This window comes from Choloepus didactylus, chromosome 18 (assembly GCF_015220235.1).
Source record: "Choloepus didactylus isolate mChoDid1 chromosome 18, mChoDid1.pri, whole genome shotgun sequence".
NCBI lineage: Eukaryota > Metazoa > Chordata > Mammalia > Pilosa > Megalonychidae > Choloepus > Choloepus didactylus.
Window position 1 is genome coordinate 49,717,997 of NC_051324.1, and position 20,349 is coordinate 49,738,345.

Genomic DNA, 20,349 nt, shown 5'->3' on the forward strand with positions numbered 1-20,349 from the left:
AATTCTTCATGTATGTGTAGAACGTTACAAAAATCATTGGTTTGGGGGTCAGGAAATCCGAGTCCTAGGCCCTTCACTGCCACCAAGATGCTACGATCGGTCTTGACCCTCTGCGCATTTGCTTTGTGCCTTGCGCAGTTGAGAAGTAAGCGCCTGGCACACGGCCGGTCAATAAATGGTAGGTATTACGTAGTAGCTCTCTGAAAAACAAACCCATTCTGATAAAGAAAATGGTTACACTGGGCAGTGACAAACTGCAACCATATCTTTTACACCTCCCACCGAAAGAAGGACGCAGAAACGTCAAGTTACACGAGGCAAACACTACACCTCCCAGCAGGCTTTGCAGCGTGGCCAGGCCGCCTTAACTTGACCCGGCTCCACTGCAGCCGCGCATCTTCCTTAGAGGCCCCGGATGTAGATGGTTTAGCTCAGTGGGTGTGGCCTCGCTGTAAGGCTTTTTTATTGGCTGTGGGCTTTCCGGCTGGACGTGGATGCGGAAGAGGGTGCTGTGTTCGACGCACTTTGCGCTGAGGGGACAACCAATCAGAAGCCTGGCCAAGCTTTGGCGGGAGGCGGGAACGCTGAGTCCGTGAGAATTTGGCGCGAGCTCGGCTGGCCTTTGCTGTTGCTGGTGTGTGGTTTTTGGGGAGCTTGTCGAGGAGAATCCCTGAGGCCGTGTGCGTGACAGAGAAGTGAGAAAAAGACTGCACTGAGGTGATGCAGCCCTTTGAGGTGGAAAGGAGAGGACTGCCGGGAAGAAGGGTGCTCGGGGAACCTGGGGTTAGGCAGCGGAGTTCTGTGAGGTCTGGGCCGAGGGCTGCGGGTTGCGATGAGGCCAGAGGTGAAGTGAAGGGAGGAGAGCTGAGACACTGGGAGGTCTGAGGTAAGGGTCAGGGGTGGGGAATGCCTGCGCCCGGAGGAATTTGGGCAGTTGTGCGTGTGTAAAGGAGCCGACTGCTGTGGAAGGAAGATGTTCCGGGTGGTGGTTGGGAGTTGCGTAGAGTGGGAACCGAGTGTAGGGTCCCAGGGAAGAACTGAGGGGAGGTTGTAAATGTGGAACGTTCCTGGGCTAAGCTGAAGATAAAGATGTCCGCCGTGCCTGGAGTGAGGGAGTTAGAAGTCTAATGGAAGTTAATTAAGATAAACTTCTTTACTGCATGAGAAGCAATATTGCTCAACAAGTTAAGAACATGGGCTCTGGAGCCAGAATGCCTGGGGTTATTTCCCTGCTTTGCTACTTCTAGTTCTGTGACTTTGGGCCTCAGTGACTCAGTTTCCTCATCTATAAGATAGGGGTAATAATAGTACTCACCTTCAGGGTCGTGGTAAAACATAAATGAGTTAAATATGTAAAATGCTGACAACAACATCTGTACAGATTTGGATGTGAAGCAGAACTGAATGCTAAAATACTGCTCTAACATAATTTACTTATGAAATAGGTGCTGGTCATGAGTTCTAGTGAACAGTATAAAATTCCGTTCGTTATCTTCACTTCATTTTCACCCACTGACTGGCTGACCCTTTTTCTTTCCCATACCCAGCTTGCTGCCGTCATGCCTCGAACCCGGTCTCAATCACAGGCTACGATTAACTTTCCAAAAAAGAAGCCATCTCGGACATTGGGCAAAGCTAAAAATTGTAGTGACACCAAACTAGAACTGATTAATGTCCAGGCTGTCCCTTGTTCTCCTTGTGTAAAAACTCAGCCTCTCAGCCCCAGAAAACGTCTAGGTAAGCTGTCCATTTTATAGGTACAACTTTTTGACTAGCAGCTCTCGAATTATCTTTCCTTCTGATATGATGTCTAGCCCTTTTAAGCAGCCTTCTATATTCAGTTAAGACCACTCTGTTCACTTTGGTTTTCAGAATGGTAGTGCTTATTGCTCTTTGGAGTTAAGGCACTTATTGAGATTACTTTCTGAACTACTTAATATGTTTGAGCTTCGATTCCTTAATATTGTACTTAGTTCTGTCAGCATTTTAAGATTTTGCAGTTATATATTTTGAAACTTGCCTCGATATTTGTGAAATTAAGATAATCAAATAAATGGTATTATTGATATTTTCAGTCCTTTTTTTGTTTTAGAACAGTAGTTGATAACCCTTTCTTGTTTTAGAACAGTTGTTTTTAGTGGGGCGGTGATTTGGCTGTATCTGGAGACATTTTTGGTTGCCATGACTGAGGGTATGCTGCCAGCATAGTGGGTAGAGGCCACTACTGAACATCCTACAATGCACAGGGCAGCCCCCCACAACAAAAAATTATCTGATCCAAGATGTCAATGGTGCAGTGCTGAGGTTGAGAACCCTATTTTACAACAATCTTAGAATTTCTTCCCGCTAAAACCCATTTGGCTTCTACCAAAGACTATTGAGATTCAGTGGTGCCATCTGGTGGCCAATATTTGCTTCTATTTGAGAAGACATTCTATTTGGTTACTCTGTCCCAGGTAGAAATTCACCTTGTTCTCAGGGAGCAAGAAGTCTTTGCAAGTCCTTGTACTTTCCACTGTCATGAATGAACACATTTTGATTTTCATATGTTTCAGGTGATGACAACCTGTGCAACACTCCCCATTTGCCTCCATGTTCTCCACCAAAGCAAGGCAAGAAAGAGAACGATCCGCCTCACTCACATACACCTAAGGGGCGCAGATTGCTATTTGATAATCAGCTAACAGTTAAGTCTCCTAGCAAAAGAGATCAGGCCAGAGTTCACAAAAGTAAAACACTTTCTTCAGTTCGGAAAGGTCAAGAGATCGCAACAACTCCTGAGCAGAGATATCCTCTGGAGAAAGAATCTGCATGTGTGAGACTCTTCAAGCAAGAAGGTTGGTTCCTAGATGGCAGCTGTTAGTGCAGCTTCATAAACAAAGCTGATGACTTTGAATGAAACCCACTGGGTCTTCTCTGTCACCTTCTGTTGTGTCTAATTGTCCTTTTGTGTCTGGCACAGGCACTTGCTACCAACAAGCAAAGCTAGTCCTGAATACAGCTGTCCCAGATCGGCTGCCTGCCAGGGAAAAGGAGATGGACATCATCGGGAATTTCCTGAGGGAGCACATCTGTGGGAAAAAAGCTGGAAGTCTTTATCTTTCTGGTGCTCCTGGAACTGGAAAAACTGCCTGCTTAAGCAGAATTCTGCAAGACCTCAAGGTACATTGAGGGTCTGAACGCTCTTGTTGAAATGACACTTGGCTATTGAAGGTTAAGAAAGAATAGGAGTGCTTAGAGGATTGAGGGTGTCCCCAAAATGGGACATTTTTAATTTCACTATCTTTCTAAATGAAAGTAGAGCTTCTCCTGTATGCTGTTAGCTCCTCAGACATTCCAGGTTCCATCAGATCTTTATCTGAGGCCAAAATAATTCTTGTATTTACATTTTTCTAGAAGGAACTGAAAAGCTTTAAAACTATTATGCTAAATTGCATGTCCTTGAGGAGTGCTCAGGCTGTATTCCCAGCTATTGCTCAGGAGATTTGTCAGGAAGAAGTATCCAGGACAGCTGGAAAGGACATGATGAGGAAGTTGGAAAAACATATGACTGCAGAAAAGGGCCCCATGATGTAAGTATTTCTCTGCTGCATGTTTCTTTCTGAAAATATGCAAGGTCTGTAGCCCACAAACTCACATTATAGTCTCCTGAATTATCTGTTTGCTCTTAGAGAACATTTCCTGTGTTACATAAAGGGGAAAAAAAAAGAAAAACACAACTTCTAATTACAAATTAGGAAAAAAAATGTTTTTAAATTAATTACTTGAAAACACCTGGATGTTACTTGTTTGCGATAGGGGTGTCTTTGTAACATTGACTGAAGATAGGACAGACGATGATCTTCAAACTGGTATCAGCTTTAGAAATGTGACCTAAAGTCAGCTCAAGTCAAACAGATTGGAGGTTTTAGAAGGTGGCCACACAAAATGTGACCCCTAATGTAAACTATGGACCTTAGTTAATAATATGACTATAATAATGTTGGCTCATTAATTGTAACAAATGTACCACAGTAGTGCAGAATGTTAATAGGGAAAACTGTGTGAGGAAGGGGTAAATAGGAACTACTTTTTGCATGATTTTTCTGAAATCCTACAACTGCTCTAAAAAATTAAAAAAAGAAAATGACCACATGCTAATTGTTAGTCTTTATTTGTAGTGTGCTGGTGTTGGACGAGATGGATCAGCTGGACAGCAAAGGGCAGGATGTATTGTACACACTATTTGAATGGCCATGGCTAAGCAATTCTCGACTGGTGTTGATTGGTTAGTGCGCATTTGTTAATGTTTTGTGGTAGTTCTAAAGTGTTCCTGCTTAGCTTATTTATCACCAGTTATTTTATCTTCAACCAGCTTTCTGCTTTCTATAAAATAATTCTATAAAGTAATAGTAATTTTAACCTAAGGCAAATCAATCTTGTTAATTCTGAATAGAAACAACATAATACTACATTTTAGAGACAGCCTCAATTTTTGGAGTATCTGCTGCTGCTTGTCAGTACCACACTAGTACCACAATTCTATACCTATGAGACTGTGTACATCTTACCTATGAGTATTGGGGGCCAATTAGAATGCTGGATTGTAACTGGAAATTTTATTTAGCTTTCTAAGGGTTTTCTTTTCCTTTGAAATGATTTGACCAATGATGAGTAGTATTATTTTATTTCCCCCTCAGGTATTGCTAATACTTTGGATCTTACGGACAGAATTCTACCTAGGCTTCAAGCAAGAGATAAATGCAAACCACGGCTTTTGAACTTCTCACCTTACACCAGAAATCAGATAGCCACTATTTTGCAGGATCGACTTAATCAGGTGAGTGTCATCCATTGTGCCAAATTATGTGTTCTTTGAATCCCTTGGTAGAGAAACCTAATAATGGTTCTAAAATATTTTGCTTTGATTGCTTTATTAATGGAACAGTAAGTTTCTAAGGGCTATAGTATATATATATTTCCACATATGTTTCCATTTAATGGATGCCTCAGTGTTGAAATAAAAGTAGGAGTTAGGGGAAGCACTCATGCTTCTTTAACAGCCTTTTTTTTTTTCTTTTTTTTTATCATTTTATGTATTTTAGATCCTGTAGGAAGTAAATAGTGGAGTTACAAATCAAAAATACAGTAGTATTGGTTTTTATATTTACCATGTAATCTTTACTGGAAATCTTTATTTCTTCATGTGGTTTCAGTCAATTGTTTAGTGTCCCTTCCTTTCAGCCTGCACAATTCCCTTTAGCATTTCTTATAGGACTGATCTACTGGTGAAGTCCCTCAGCTTTGGATTATCTGGGAATCTTTTCATCTCCCTCTCATTTTTAACATCCAGGTGTTTGTGAACTTTCCAAGTCTGTGATGGTTACCAACTTCTATTTGTATTCCACTGTGGTCAGAGAATATGCCTTGAATAATCTCAGTTTTTTTAAATTTATTGAGGCTTGTTTTATGTCCCAGTCCATGGTCAATTCTGGAGAAAGATCTGTGATCACCAGAGAAGATTGTGTATCCTGGTGATCTGGGATGCAGTGTTCTATATATGTCTTTTAAATTTCTCTATATCTCTCTCTTTTCTTTGTTTCTCTGTCAGTAGGGCTACCTTTAGTATCTGAAGTAGGGCAGGTCTTTTATTAGCAAAATCTCTCAGCATTTGTTTGTCTGTGAAAAATTTAAGCTCTCCCTCAAATTTGAAGAAGAGTTTTTCTGGATAAAGTATTCTTGGTTGGAAATTTTTCTCTCTCAGAATTTTAAATATGTCATGCCACTGCCTTCTCACCTCCATGGTGGCCGCTGTGTAGTCACTACTTAGTCTTATGTTATTTCCTTTGTATGTGGTGCATTGCTTTTCTCTTGTTGCTTTCAGAACTTGCTCCTTCTCTTCAGTATTTGACAGTCTGATCAGAATATGTCTTGGAGTGGGTTTATTTGGATTTATTCTATTTGGAGTTTGCTGGGCATTTATGCTTTGTGTATATTGTGTAGAAGGTTTGGGAAGTTTTCCCCAACAGTTTCTTTGAATATTCTTTCTAGACTTTTACCCTTCTCTTTCCCTTCTGGGACACCAATGAGTTTTATATTTGGACGTTTTATTTTATCTATCATATCCTTGAGATCCATTTCGATTTTTTTTATTTTTTTTCCCATTCTTTCTTTTGTTCTTTCATTTTCCATTCTGTGGTTCTTGAGATCGCTGAGTTGTTGTTCAGCTTCCTCTAGTCTTGTACTATGAGTATCCAGAATCTTTTTAATTTGGTCAACAATTTCTTTTATTTCCATAAGATCTTCTATTTTTTTATTTGCTCTTGCAATTTCTTCTTTATGCTCTTCTAGGGTCTTCATGTTCTTTATATCCTGTGCTATGCTCTCATTGTCTTTAGTTCTTTGATTAATTGCTCCAAGTACTGTGTCTCCTCTGATCTTTTGATTTGGTTGTTTGGGTTTGGGTTACCCATATCGTCTGTTTTTTTCATATGCCTTAAAATTTTCTGTTGTTTTTGGGCTCTTGGCATTTGCTTTACTTGATAGGGTTCTTTGAGGATATGAAGGATTATTCAAACACCAATCTCTTATTTGTCAGATCTACAGCTTGGTGGTGTACACTTTCTCTAACTAACCAGCACATGCGTCCACGAGTCACCTATTCCCTTTAAGTCAGTTCTCCCCAATTTTGTCTTCGTGGTGTGTGGGGGTCTGGTTCTTGTGGGGTCCAGTTAGTGCACCAAGTTTGGGTGTGTTGTTGGTGCTGTCCTCCCTGAATGTGGGGCATGTGTCTGAGTGGTTAGGGAGGCAGGGCAGCTTTAATAATCAAACCTCCCAGGTATTCCTGAAATTTAAGGCTGTTGCAAGAGTCTAAACCTTCATTTCAGTCTCGCCACAGATTGTCTCTGCCGCTGACCCACAACTCCTTGGTATTGGCGTAGGGTCCCTGGGATTTCCGAATGGGTTCCTCTTCCCAGTCATGCCCTTCTAAGGCCTCTGCTGAGGGAAGGTTGTGCTACGTCACCAGTGCGCTCCATCCCTCAAGGGAAACCCTGGGCCACCAGGCCATGCAGGGGCTGCTGTAAAGATGGCTGAATGGGACATGTTGATTTCCCCCTTTTCGCACAGCTCTGGGACAATTAGCTGTGGGTGCGCAAAAGGCTATCATCCACGCCCGATATTGTGGCATGTGCGCGGTGTTGCCGGAAGCACTTCCTGTCACACTATGTCCCTTGGCACGGCTCTGGGCTGTGACTCCGGCGCCGGGCAGGAGCATTCCCAGCCCTCCAGGAAGATGGCTGCAAGGGGCGTGTTTTTTTCCCCTTTTGGCTCACCTCTGCCATCCTCGCTCCGAGACAATTAGCAGTGGGTGCGCAAAAGGCTATCTTCCACGCCCGATATTGAGGTGTTTGCACAGCCTGTTCCTACCATGCTTCACTGTGTGGTTCTCGCTGCCGTATCTGCAGCCGCTTTTGGGTTTTTTTTAAAAAAGCACTAGTCAGCCTCCAAACGCCAGCCCACGATTTCCCCACACCACTGTGTGGCTGCCAGACTTTCAGCAGGCTCACTCACTCATTTCAGAACGCAGACTCCCAGTTTCGCCAAGTGCACGGTCCCTGTGGATTTAGCAGACCTTGTCTGGCTGGTGCATTGCTGGAAGTGGTGTTCTAGGTCACTTTCCGGCTTTTATCTAGTATTTTTCACGGAGGTGTTTTTTTGCCCTATCTCTCCTAGCCGCCATCTTAGGTTCTCCTGGATTGGCTTTTATAAAGGAGATTTGTTTGGTTACAGTTTGAAGGCCATGAAAATCTCCAAGTTAAGGCATCAACACAAGTACCTTCACTGAAGGAATGCCAATGGCGTCTGGAAAACCTCTGTTGTCTGAGAAGGCTTGTGGCTGGCATCTTCTTCCCTTGCTCCCAGGTTGCATTTCAAAATGGTATTCTCCAAAACGTCAGCGATGGCTTTCAATGGCTGTCTTCAAAATGTCTCTAAGCTGCAGCCAACGTCAGGGGTCCACCTTTAACAGCCTTTAAAAATAGGGCCTACAGAAAACTTTCTCTAACTTCTAATTGCTTTTTCCACTCATGAACCGCTACCATATTCTTCCAAAATCCTAATTGTGTGAAAACTCTCAAACATCTTCATTTACTTATAAGCCGAAAACGCATCTCTTGGACGCTACAGGGTGGCCAGTTAGATTTAGACTGAAATGTGAAAATATTTATATGAGTGGGACCTGGATTACAGACAGAAGGAATCTCATAGTTCAAACTGTCATCTTCTCTTTCTGAAGGTGTCTAGAGATCAGGTTCTGGACAATGCTGCAATTCAGTTCTGTGCTCGCAAAGTCTCTGCTGTTTCGGGAGATGTTCGCAAAGCACTAGATGTTTGCAGGTGAGTTATGGCACTTTCGTTGCTTTTATTAAAAAAAAAAACTGCTGTTAATTGTCTCATGTAACTCAAGTGAATGTGACTTCAGAGGCTCCATTCTGCTACTTTTTTATGCTCAGAAAGGAGGACTTGTTCCTCAGTCGGGAGCTCTGCATTTCTACCATGTTAATGTATGAAACATTATCAGTCCATTACCTACAGAGGGAGAAACAAATGAGATGTTGCTGACACTCCCTGTGGTGATTATAGATTGGTTAATTACATTTGTATTAAAAAAAGACTCCAGTTTACTTTTCCATTAGCTGGTCTCAAGCAGGTTTATTTATGGACCTGAACCATCTTTGCCTTTAGACATTTTTTCTTCCTTCCTTTGCTTCTGTGAGCACCCCTTCCCTCCAGTTGGTGGTCTCCCACAGTTGTACTCCAGACTATGTTCTCCCTTCCCATCCCCCTACCCCTCCTGCTGGGGAAAGCCTCTGTGCTGATGGATGAAATTTCTTCCTTCCCAGTAGGGACACTGGGTCCATTAAAATGTTACTTGCTGTGCTGGCCTGCTGGTCCAACCTCCCCCTACTGCCATACAGAAGATACAGGTCTGGCTTATGGCTTCCTGTGGGCAAAGTACTTTGGAGAGAGCAGTGGGAGAGTAAGCTCTTCCCATTGTTAGATGGCATGATCCTGGACTTGAAAGTCTCCCCTAGTCAGCAAACTACTTTGATAAAGACGGCAGCTCTGAGAATAGTCACGTATGCTGGTGTGGATGAGCCTACACATATCCTGTGTATATATAACTGACGCCTCCCCCTTTAGGTCTGGTGTGTGGGGGTGGTCCTCACTCTAGTCACCCACCCACCCTGCATATCATCTCTCCTATCTGTGATATTTTCTCCTCATCCAAAATGTTATCATTGGTTCAATGTAAGATGACCTACTTGGCATCTATAAAAAGAAACCATGTACTGTTAAAGTTTCTCATATTCCCTGGTCCATGAATTATTTCAAGGCAATTAAGTCCCCTTTAGTTGAGAAATAACCCAGTTTGGTTTGGGGACTTTAACATTATAAAATATGTTGTTTTAGTTAATGTGCCTGCTTTTGAGAGCTTGGTGGTTTGGTATGGTATTTGTTTTGGCTCAGCCTAAATTAATTATAGAAATATTTTTTTATAGGAGAGCTATTGAAATTGTGGAGTCGGATGTCAAAAGCCAGACTATCCTCAAACCACTGTCTGAACGTAAGTAGTTTTCCTCCTTCCTGCCTTCCTTTATGACTGGAAGCTTAACCTTTCTGAATAACGAGGTAGAAAGATGAAATGAATATTAAATCCCCAGACCCCCATTTTTGGGGGTGGTGTCTGTTTTTGGTCAATTTTCACCTACCTTATTGCAGTCTTGCCACGCATTACTGAAAGTGAGTTCCCTAGGGTATTACATAAATGGCTGGGACAGAGTAAGTTTTCTTTCCAAGCTCTATGAATGAAAACTGTAATGTGGTCAGATCACCTTCTCTCTGGTCGCTTAAATGTTGAGTGTACTTTGGATCTTGATGTAGGTAAAAGTAAAGCCTGATAAATAAAGGAGAGTCAGATAAAAGAACTGTGAATTCAACTTGGGTTATCTCAAGCTTTTGAACAAGTCCGGAAGGGTAGAGGTACAAAGATCATATTGCTACAGTAAACTGTAGACTATTACAGATGACAAAATTAATTTTCCTTTCCCCCAGCCTTGCTGTCTTAGCTGTTGCAGAGATAGAATGGCCATGAACTACATATCTTCCAAGTTTTTAATTTCCAGAATTAATCTTTAGAAACAGAACAGCCTGATTTGATTGTTTCTTCCTTTGCTGCTGCACTTCTACACTGGTCAGGAGTTAATAAGTTTGTTTCTAGCACTATAGTTCTACATAAAACACTTTCTTTTTTTAATCAACTTGTTAAAAGAAAATTAATAAAATTATTTCAAAAGTAGCCAAACTTTGTGCTTAGCCTAATGGTAAGCACTATATGCCAATGCATTGACCAGATGTTGGTTTTTTCTTCCTCAACTTTTCAGATTATTCCTTTTTTTCCCTACCAATAACATTTAGGCTTGTCATTGGCCTCCATGACCATCACTGGCACACATTCAGCTCAAAGAGTTTGTAAGTTCCTGGCATACATTATTAGACTAACTTAATTCCTGTCTTTTGACTTCTGGTACGTGTGGGATCAGCTTTAAATGGTTCCAGAAAGTTATCGGCAGACTGCCTTCAACTAAACATAAGAAGGAGCGTTCTAATAAATAGAACTAACTGGGCTTCTTTGAAACATAGTGCTTTCCCCAGCACTGAAACAGATAGATGACCACTTGCTGGGATTGTTTTAGAGGAGATTCAGTCCTTGTGTCGGGAGCAAGAATAGACCTTTAAATTCCTTTCAGCTTTAGATTCTGTTGTTTCATCAGTGATCTTTGGTTTCTTCACTATTAGTCCTCTGCAGCATTTTGTTTGTGGTAGTGAAATAGAGGGGAATTGTCATAGGGAAACTGAAAATGCTCTCAGGAAGTAACTTCAAGCAAAGGTTGTTACAGAGCAGATCCCTCCTCCATCTTGCAGTTCAGGCATCTCCAAACAATGAGGCCATAGTTTGTTGCAGCTTGTTGGTAGTTTCCCAGCCTCCGGCTTCTGAGATGGTACTATCTCTTAAGATATCCTGTTACATTTTCTGTAGCTACTGCAGGTCAGCTTAGACAAGTGAACCAAACCTCAAAGGTCATTTAAGGAGGCTGTCTGAAGGACCAATGTGGAATTGACTTTGTGCACATTTAGCTACTTATTTGATTCAAAGTAATGGGTAATTTTTCCATCTTTTTTTTTTTTTTCTTAATTACCAGGTATAGTCTTCATCTTTGCTTCATTTGGGATATTAGGCATGATAAAATAGTTCTCCATCTGGTTCTTTTTCTGTCATGAAGTAGATTTTTGTCCTCTGACAAATTACATTCTACAAGACAAAATAGCTCACTATACTGTGCAGAAAAAGGATAACCCTACACTCCAAGTCATCCCATTTTGGCATCTTTCTGAGGATAACATTGTTTCTCATCCTTTGGTTTCTAGTTAGAGAGTTGGAACCTCTGCTTTGCTACCATGTAACTATGCTTGAATTTCCCTTAGCTAAAACTTAGTATCAGCTGGCTCAACACACATAAACATACAATATTTTTGAAAATCGAATTAACCTTGATTTATTTACTTTATAGGTAAATCACCCTCTGAGTCTCTGGTCCCCAAGCAGGTCAGTCTTATTCACATATCCCAAGTCATTTCAGAAGTTGATGGTAACAGGATGGCTTTGAGCCAAAAAGGAGCACAAGATTCCTTCCCTCTTCAGCAGAAGATCTTGGTCTGCTCTTTGCTCCTCTTGACCAGGCAGCTGAAAATCAAAGAGGTCACTCTGGGGAAGGTAAGTTGGGAATCTCAGCAGATGGAACTGGGATGGGGAGGAGAATCTGCTTCATAGAGCAGATGTTTTCCAAAAGGTCTGTCATTCTCCAACTGATAGGAATTAAAAATGGATTTTGACAATAAATACTGGTACTATGTAAAAGGCAGTTCACTTATATTTCCCTTGGGTTGTGGTTGACAATTTATTATTAATCTCCCATCCTTTTCCCCCTCCATTTTTGTCTCTCCCAGTGAAACATAATACAACCCTTTTCCTGGATGGCCACGTAGGATTTTGGTAATATTTACAGAATGCCTGTTCAAGGATTTTGTTGAAAAGAGGAAGAAATAGGACATTTAGATATCTCTTTTTACAAACCCAGACTTAACATTTTTTAAAAAAGAGTGTAAGGTAACAAGAGATGTGCTTTTAAACAACACTTGTTCTCCTTTGTTTCCTCCCAGTTGTATGAAGCCTATAGTAATGTCTGTCGCAAACAGCAGGTGGCAGCTGTGGACCAGTCAGAGTGTTTGTCACTTTCAGGTCTCTTGGAGGCCAGGGGCATTTTAGGATTAAAGAAAAACAAGGAAACCCGCTTTACAAAGGTACAACTAACTGCTTTTTTATGATAATGTTTTTAATTATCCTGTTTTGGAGAGCTTTTCTTTTTTGCTAAAGTAAAAAATTTTTAGTGACCACAATTAAATGAATATCGGGCTTTTTTAAGTGGGGTTTAAGGTGTGTGTGGATGGAAGTGTGCTATGAATGGGATATTTTCAGGCTATTCAAAAGGCATTGTTTAATTTGCTTGCCTCATGTAAGAAAATTTTAACATGTTGGAAGTTTGTATAATAACAGCTTTACTTTTGTGAGTTCTGCACTGTGAGAAATCCTTTTCTCTTCTTTCCAGGTGTCTTTGAAGATTGAAGAGAAGGAGATAGAGCATGCTCTGAAAGACAAAGCTTTAATTGGAAATATCTTAGCTGCTGGATTGCCTTAAATCTTTTTTCTCTTCCACCAGTACCTCACCTGTCCAGTTGGCATATAGAGAGCTACAGAGTATTCATTTTAGTACTTTATACATTCAGATCTGAAAACAAATAGGACCTTTTTTTACCTGAAACCAATGAATTTTAATCTATAGGCATGAATATTAATACAAAATAATATCTTAGGGACTTTTTAATTTTTACCCATAAAAATGACCAACTAGACCCTTTTAAAATGATATTCACTACCTCTACCATTTGTATGTCTCTAGCCAGAATGCTTGCAAGTATGCAGAATTATGTTGTGGAAAGTACATATATTTGCCTGTTAGTGTCCTCAGACTTTGGTGTATTTTGTTAAGAACTTTGGAGTTAGAGTAAGAAGCATGAAAAATAATCCAGGAAAATAAGCAACTGCATATGGAAATTTGGAAGACTCTTTAGTGTCTTTTTGGAGTATACTGTGTACTTGTTGCAGATGCTACCACATTGTTACAACTTAAGGACTCATTGAGTTTCTTGGGCAGTCCCAAGGTTGTGGGGTGGTAAGGAGAATGTAACTCTACGGATTGTGAATATATTTATTTCACGTTGCATTCTTTGTCTTCTTAAGCAAACATATTTCAAGACAGCACAAGCTTTCCAAAGGCAATGTGAAAATTCCTCACCAAACATTCCTGCCATCTTAGCTGCCCCCAGATGAAGCCACTTGTTTCAAGTTGCCTTAGTTTGGGGTTGGATTTTCATCTAAACCACATATTTTTCTGTTCTTATTAGATAAATTAATCCATATGGTTCCTCACAGCTCCCCTTTTCTGGGTCTGTTCAATTGAGCTCCCAATGGCATTAAGTGGCAATTTGTAACTGGGACACCAGAGGGCACCATTTTAACTCTTACTGCCTCAAGAGTCAGGCTTGGGGCTGGGGTAGTTTTCTTTTGAGGGAAGGGGGAAAAGTACTGAAATTTGATTCATTGGGAAATTGCTATACTTTATAACTCAAGCTTGAAATCTAAACCTTGTGTGATATCAATGGTCAAAGAGCCAGTGACTAAGTCTCCTTCCTCAGCTCTTCTGCTGCCTGCCTTTGCCTTTTTGACTTGGACTTGAGTTTGGGAACTTGATCTGTGTATAAATGATCTGTTGGCCACTGTTTCATTCATCCTGCCCACTATATCCCTGAAATGTGATCTGGACCACAGCAGGTGGTATGGGATAGAAGGATGAGCAGAGAGAGCTATCTGGAATGAACACTACCCAATGGTGTGTGTAGCAGAGGGTAGTTCACAGGCACGAGTCTGCATGTTCTCATTCTCACTCCCCCTTATTGGAGCATTCAAGTGGGGTACACAGTTGCATACCTAGAAGGCTGGAGAGTGTCTGGGGCTATATAAGGGTTAACAAGCATAATTGCAAGATTGTCCGAAGGCTGATGGAAAGCAGAGACTGAATGGGATTGAGAACAGATGCGAAGCTTGATTTAAATTACATTTTATGGATACTGCAGTCTTAAGAGACGTGACTGCTTTACAGTTTGTTTCCACACTGTGGGCAGCTGCTGTCTGTTCTGTGTCCACAGTAGGATCCTGCCCAAAAAGGAGCGGCCTCCCCACCTCGTTGTGTTTGAGGCTTGGCGCCTTCCTCCTAACTGTGGGGCTTGAGTCAGGAACATGGCTTGATTCGCAGTGGAGCTGCTATGTATCCTCCATGGCTGCCAGCCAAGATCACATCTGCAGACTCAAAGGGGCTAAATTTCTTTCCTCTCTACCTCCTTTCTCTCCCTTTCCCCTGGTATTTGGAAATAGGTTTTTCTGTATTGGTTTGTTGGTTTCCTTTCCTTCAGTTCTCCCCCCACTGTCAATTTCTAGGTCATTGCTGCTCTCAAGACTTCAGCAATTGGAACAAGGTTGGTTCTGTCACTGATGCGTGAAGCAGTGTTAGAGTCCCTACCTGGCTTCTGCTGCCCTTGTGGGAACAAGAGCTGATGTATGTTTGTCAGTAAAGTCTTAAGTGTGATTCAGACAGCTGGGGAGCAGCTTGAGAGGAGAAAGACAGTCCTTTTCTTGCTGGCTTTTCTCACTGAAGCTGAGAGCTATGAGAAGGTGGTCAGATATTTAGTGGGCTGGGCTGGGCTTGCGGTTACTAGTTTTGCCAGGATCGTAGGCTGCTTCACATGGAGTGGTGGTGGCAAAGATGCTGACCTACATTTTTCCTCTTAGAGGTGGTGGGATGTGTTCTATGTCCTGGTTTTATATTTATATCTCACCACATATGTATATATATATATATTTTTTTTTTTTCCAAAAAAGATTAAGCTTCCTTAGAGTGTTGGTGAGTGTTGCCATGCAAAAGACAGGCACAATAAAGTTGGTGCAAGTTTCAGCCCACACTGCCAACTCAGATTATCAAAAAAGTTGATGGAGCCCTACCCCCTGCTCCCTACCTTTATTGAGTGCCCTTTTAATATATACCAATGAGAACTGGGGTGTGGAAATGAGGTATAACTTAAGACACTAAAAAAAAATCGACAGATGTTACCTTGAGTGCAACTGAGGGACACCTAGAAGAGAACCGAGGGGGAGATTTTATTCACATTTGTAACTCCAGCACTTAGCTCAGTATCTGGTACCTGGTAGGTATATTCAATACATAATTGTTGAATGAATGGTTCAATTAACCCAGTAAGAGTAAGACGGCTGCCGGTCTCTCCGTTTTTAAACAGTCCGAACCTGGAGTTAAACGTTGCTGTTCTTTCTGCACTGATGTTGAGCAGGCCCCTGCACAAGAAGCGTGCTCCATCTTACAGAATGTGTCTTGGCACAGTTGTGGGGTGTTTATTGGCCTCACAGATGCCTACCATTCACTCCCTCTGATGGGGCATTTTGCTTGAGGCAACTTCCATTTTGCTCTGGGGAAGCTTTTGCTGTGGGAAAGAGTCATACCTTCAAGCCTGTGTGAATGTTGTGTAGTGTCTGTGGAGATTGGCCAGAAGCTATGCCTTCAGTTGGTAAGGGATAGGAGGAACCCCCCTTTGCTCTCCTTTTTAACTTTGGAGAAAGTTGTGATCTCACCTTACTCCCCAAAAGATAAGGTGCCATCATAGACAAAAACAGCCCAGGTCTCTTCAGATCCATAGGGGGAGAAGGCCTGCCCTCTGGCCTCCCCTTGATTTTTAACCCCAACCCCAAGGCACTAGCAGTAGAAACTCATTGGGTACAAGGGGGCTGGGTAAGGCTTTCTGAAGACTGGCGAAAGGAGAGAGCAAGCTCCGTTTTAAAACAGCTCTAATTGAGTTCTGAATCAGCCTCACTCCCTTTGATCTCTCCTCTGTTTCCCACACTCCCCGAAAGAGCTAGATCAGCACTTTATAACAAAGGTGCGCCTGCTCCCCGGGCCTGCCCCCCTTCTGACGCTCTGCTGCTGCCATCCATTGCTTGTCTCCTTCAGTTAAGATAATGAAGATGCTGAGAGATAAAATGTGTATTTAATAAGGGTGGGGGTAGGGAGTCAGAAAGGGGCAGCCAGGGCCTTCTCTAGTTTGGGGCCTAGCCAAGATGAGCTGAAAGCAAAGCTAGAGTAAAACTTGGCCCCAGGGTGTAGGGGTTTCTGGGCCTCAGTCCAGCTGACTTCACTGCCTACTGTTGTCCTAAATTCCCCCACCTCCACCCTCTCACCCCCACACTTTCTTTTCTCTCCTGTTCCCAATGGGAGAAGGGACTCTTGCTCCAACTTTTTTTTCAGCTGGTAATTTGGCCTTTCTTGTGGTACCCCCACCCCAGAGTCAGCTGCCAGATCCAACTGGGGCAGCCCCCTCTAGCCTGGGCCTGTAGAAGCTGTGGGTTCATGGTGGGGGGTGCAAAAGCTGGAGTTAATGAAGACCAGCTGCTAGTCTGGGCTCTGCCTACAGCTAGCTGGAGGCCAGCCTTTGGTGGTGGTTAGAGGTACTTGGGTGCGTGACCTCTGTCCCTGGGCACAAGGATATCCTGTGGCAGATGAGGCTTGTGCTTCTCTCTGCGCTTGGTTTTATCCTTAGTTTGTAGGAGAGTAGTCTGTTTCTTCCCTTACTCCTCCCCTCCCCAAATAACACTCAGCCCTTATTGAGCTTTATAACTGTAGTGGTGGCCCAGCTGAGATCTGAGGCGCTCCAAGTCCTTTTGTAAACACTCATTAACTCTGCCTGGGAAGAACTGAGAGTCCTGTTTAACAGCTGGGAGAGAACTGAGGCACATTAGGGTGAAAGGGTTGACCTGAGCTCACCTCACAGACTCCACCCTGGGGCCCTCCATCATTACTCTCTAGCTCCTTTCCCCAGTCCTTCCTGTAGACAAAGAGGAGGAGGTAATGCTGTTACCCTCCCCACTTCTGGGAAGAGGCCATGTTCTCTCCCTTCCCTTAAGTCTGTCCCTGAGTTCTCCTGGCCTTTCACCCTATGACATTTTCCCTGCCCTGCTGCTAGAGAAATGTGCAACTCTCCTTGCAAGATGTTCTCAGTCCAGCCCTCTGCAGACTTCCCATCCCCTTTTTCTTTGCCCACCTGCCCCACCAAACTTGAGCTTTCCCCTTTGAGCTACTGAGATGATTGGCTATCTTAAATTGCATCAGTAGTTCACCTGACCGATGCTTCTGCCTAATGTTTATATCCCAAACAGCATGTGGGAAAATCTTCCCTTTCTTTAATTTGTTCATTCTGGTAAAAATCCAGAACCCTACTGAGGACTGGATAGGGGCACTAGGTGACCTTGAGGTTTGGCATCCTGTTCAGCCGTTGACAGTTGCCATTTCTGGTAACTGATGTAGCCCAAATTCTATTTGTTTTCCCCTTCTCCCCTAGCCCTACCTGCTCATACCCTCACCAGAATATGAATATTTACACCACACCCCACACCCACACCCACACTCAGGGATGCACCACTTCAGCCTCTTTTTCCAACTGCAATTCAAGTCATCCTGCCCATTTTACTTGCTGAAAACCAGGTAGGTTTTCCCCTCAGATGCTTCTTAAGCCCTTAGAAATAGTGGGGAGGAATGGGGAACCTGTACTGGATCTGTGAAGGGGAGGGTAGAAGCAAGCACAAGCACTCCACCCCTTCAAAGGTGAATGCCTCCTTCCCCAAATTCTCAATAGTAAACAGCTTAGCAGGGGTGACACAGAAAGAGATCTTAACCCCATCTCTAGCACCAAAGCCCAAATCCATCTGTTCAGTGAAGGCAGAAAGAAATTTATTTCCTGCTGTTCCATAATATCCTATCCTCAGCTAATTCATCCATGTGCCATGTATTTGAGACTGGAGACTGTTTCTATCCCCGGACCATGACTCAGAACCCCTATTTTTCTTCCAGTACTTTATTTCTCCCCCATCGGTCCTCAGCTCTGTACCCTCTGACCGAGTCAGAGCTGGCAGAAGAGAGCGGGGAGAGCCTAGCGTTAGAAAAGTGGACTTTAGGACCCAACGGGAGCCTGTGCTTCTTGCAGCAGCCTAACCAGAAGCAGGGGGGAATCCTGAATCGAGCTGAGAGGGCTTCCCCGGTTCTCCTGGGAACCCCACCACCCCCTGCCAACACACACCTGAGCAGGTAGGACCACACACACCCCTTCCCAATTCTTCCTTGGCCTCCTTCTGCCCAGGCCTCTTTGCTTCTGAACCTACCGTTTCCCTCTCGCCAGTTCAGGCTTCCCCTATCCCTCCTCCCCCATTGCTCCCTGTAGTCCTGGGAGGTGGGAGCCTGGGAACAGCAGGGTGTCCAAAAGCTCAGAGCCCCTGGACCCTCCAGCACCCTTCCTGCATTTCCCCCAAGGCATTCCCCAATCTCTAGCTAAGAGTGGAGAGGAGGAGGAAGGTCTGCCCAGGCCCCACACCCTTGCACCCACCTTTGCAGTATTGCCCAATACCCCTCACCAAGACAAGAAAATTGGCAAATGCTGGGGTCAAAGAAAGTGGAGGGAGCAGGAGAGGGATCTTGTGAGGGAACCAAGGTCTCCTTCCAGGTGTGTCTCACACTTGGGTGGCCAAAGGCTTTGCTGGTGGAGGTTGTGGGTGTTTTGGTGGCCTTTCCCTTGAAGGAAAGTTCTTTCAGCTCAGAGCCCCCATCACTGCCAACATCTCAACACCTATTGCAAAAATCCCTCCTGACCTGGTGCCATGTGTGTTGTGGGGAGAGACCATGTGTTGTGAGATCTATAAGCTTTGGCTGCAGGTGGCTGTGTTAAGGGGAGGGATCCCAGAGTGTAGCCCAGGCTAGAACAGGCTCAGCCCAGATGGCTGGGGAAGGGGGTGTGGATCAGATGGGAAGCCTTCCCAGCCATTCCAGTTCCCTGGGCACCTTGGCTTCAGAGACTCTGGCTCCTGGGGTTACCCTAGAGCTAGGAGGCCCTGTAGCCTCCACCCTCCTGCAGCCTCTGGGAGAGGCGGGCTGGCACCTACTGTTTGCAGTGGCTTATTTTCCCATCCCGTGGTGGGCTGACAGGTCCTGCTTTCTGAAGATCTGGAGCATCTCGTTCTGGTTCGGTAGGTTTGCAGGAGGGGTGTATGACTTGTCTGAGTAAGTGCGTGTGAATCTGTATATCGCCTCTGGGGTAGTAGACTGGGGAGAGGGTGATAGAAGAGACTGGGAACCCCTTGGGAGAGCCCCTGCAGCTCTGAGTGCAGGTGGGGGTGGGTGGCATGTCCCCCCCAGTAATTCTTTCTAGGAGTGGGGTGTGCTCTGCCTTCCTCCATGGCTCCCCCAGAGTCCCGAGGGTTGGGCTTGGAGGAAAGGGCGGATAAAGCACTGGCTTCATACTTAGTACAGCTCAGTCTTTTTTCAGGACACTCTTGACCTGAGGAGGGAAATAGAGATTCTCAGTGTGAGCAATAGTTTGGAAGTAGAGGCCTGAATTTGCGACTCAGCCAGAGTGTTTAACAATGTGCATTTATGCAGGGTTCCCCCACTCTCTAAGCTTTTTGCTTCATCGGTAAAAGTAGCTATCAACAGCAAGCCCTGCCTGCCTGACTGGGCACTAGAAAGACCCCACAAGATAATGCGAATCCTAAAGCCCAGCTTCTGGGATGGGCTCCTCTTCCTAGATGTAGGTCAAGCTCTCTGCCTTCAGGTTCCTTCCTCCATCCTTGCCCATCTGCGGGATGGAGGAGCCAGGCAAGGTTGTTGCCCCAAGGGCTGCAGAATCCCCCTAGTGTAGGTTGTGGTTGTCACAAGAGAGCCTGTGGTCAGGACAGGACAGGACCGATGTCTCTAGCAGCCTTCTCTTCCACTGAGACTCCACACCTTCTCCCCTGAGCCCTGTCTTCACCTGTCTTCTGCCATCTCTGCTCGGAGTCCTTGTCCCTATCTCTCCTCTGCCACGTGGCCTCCTTGTCCGGCTCACTGGGCAGGAGCCCTAATCGGATGCGACAGCTGAGCTATGTGTGGCAGCTGAGAGCAAGTGGAAGGGAAGCCAGTGGGAGGACGGTGTGAGGGCCGCCCCTGGCACTGCCCAGGCCTCCCGAGCACCGCCTTAGGCCTATGGGCTCCTCAGCTTGGCCCCTGGGAAGCTCAGGAGTGAAAGTCTGGCATCTGGAAGTTAGGA

General features: G+C 44.1%; 1 protein-coding gene across 1 annotated transcript; it reads left to right on the forward strand.

Moving 5' to 3' along the window:
* Positions 1-355: 355 nt before the first annotated feature.
* On the forward strand, positions 356-13,352 carry CDC6 (cell division cycle 6). Its single transcript, XM_037809316.1, has 12 exons — positions 356-717; positions 1,548-1,737; positions 2,556-2,837; positions 2,963-3,162; positions 3,397-3,572; positions 4,161-4,267; positions 4,680-4,819; positions 8,276-8,376; positions 9,543-9,607; positions 11,613-11,815; positions 12,262-12,402; positions 12,708-13,352. The coding sequence occupies exons 2-12, from the start codon at positions 1,560-1,562 to the stop codon at positions 12,795-12,797; spliced, it is 1,683 nt and encodes a 560-aa protein (XP_037665244.1). The 5' UTR covers positions 356-717; positions 1,548-1,559; the 3' UTR covers positions 12,798-13,352.
* The last annotated feature ends 6,997 nt before the right edge of the window (positions 13,353-20,349 follow it).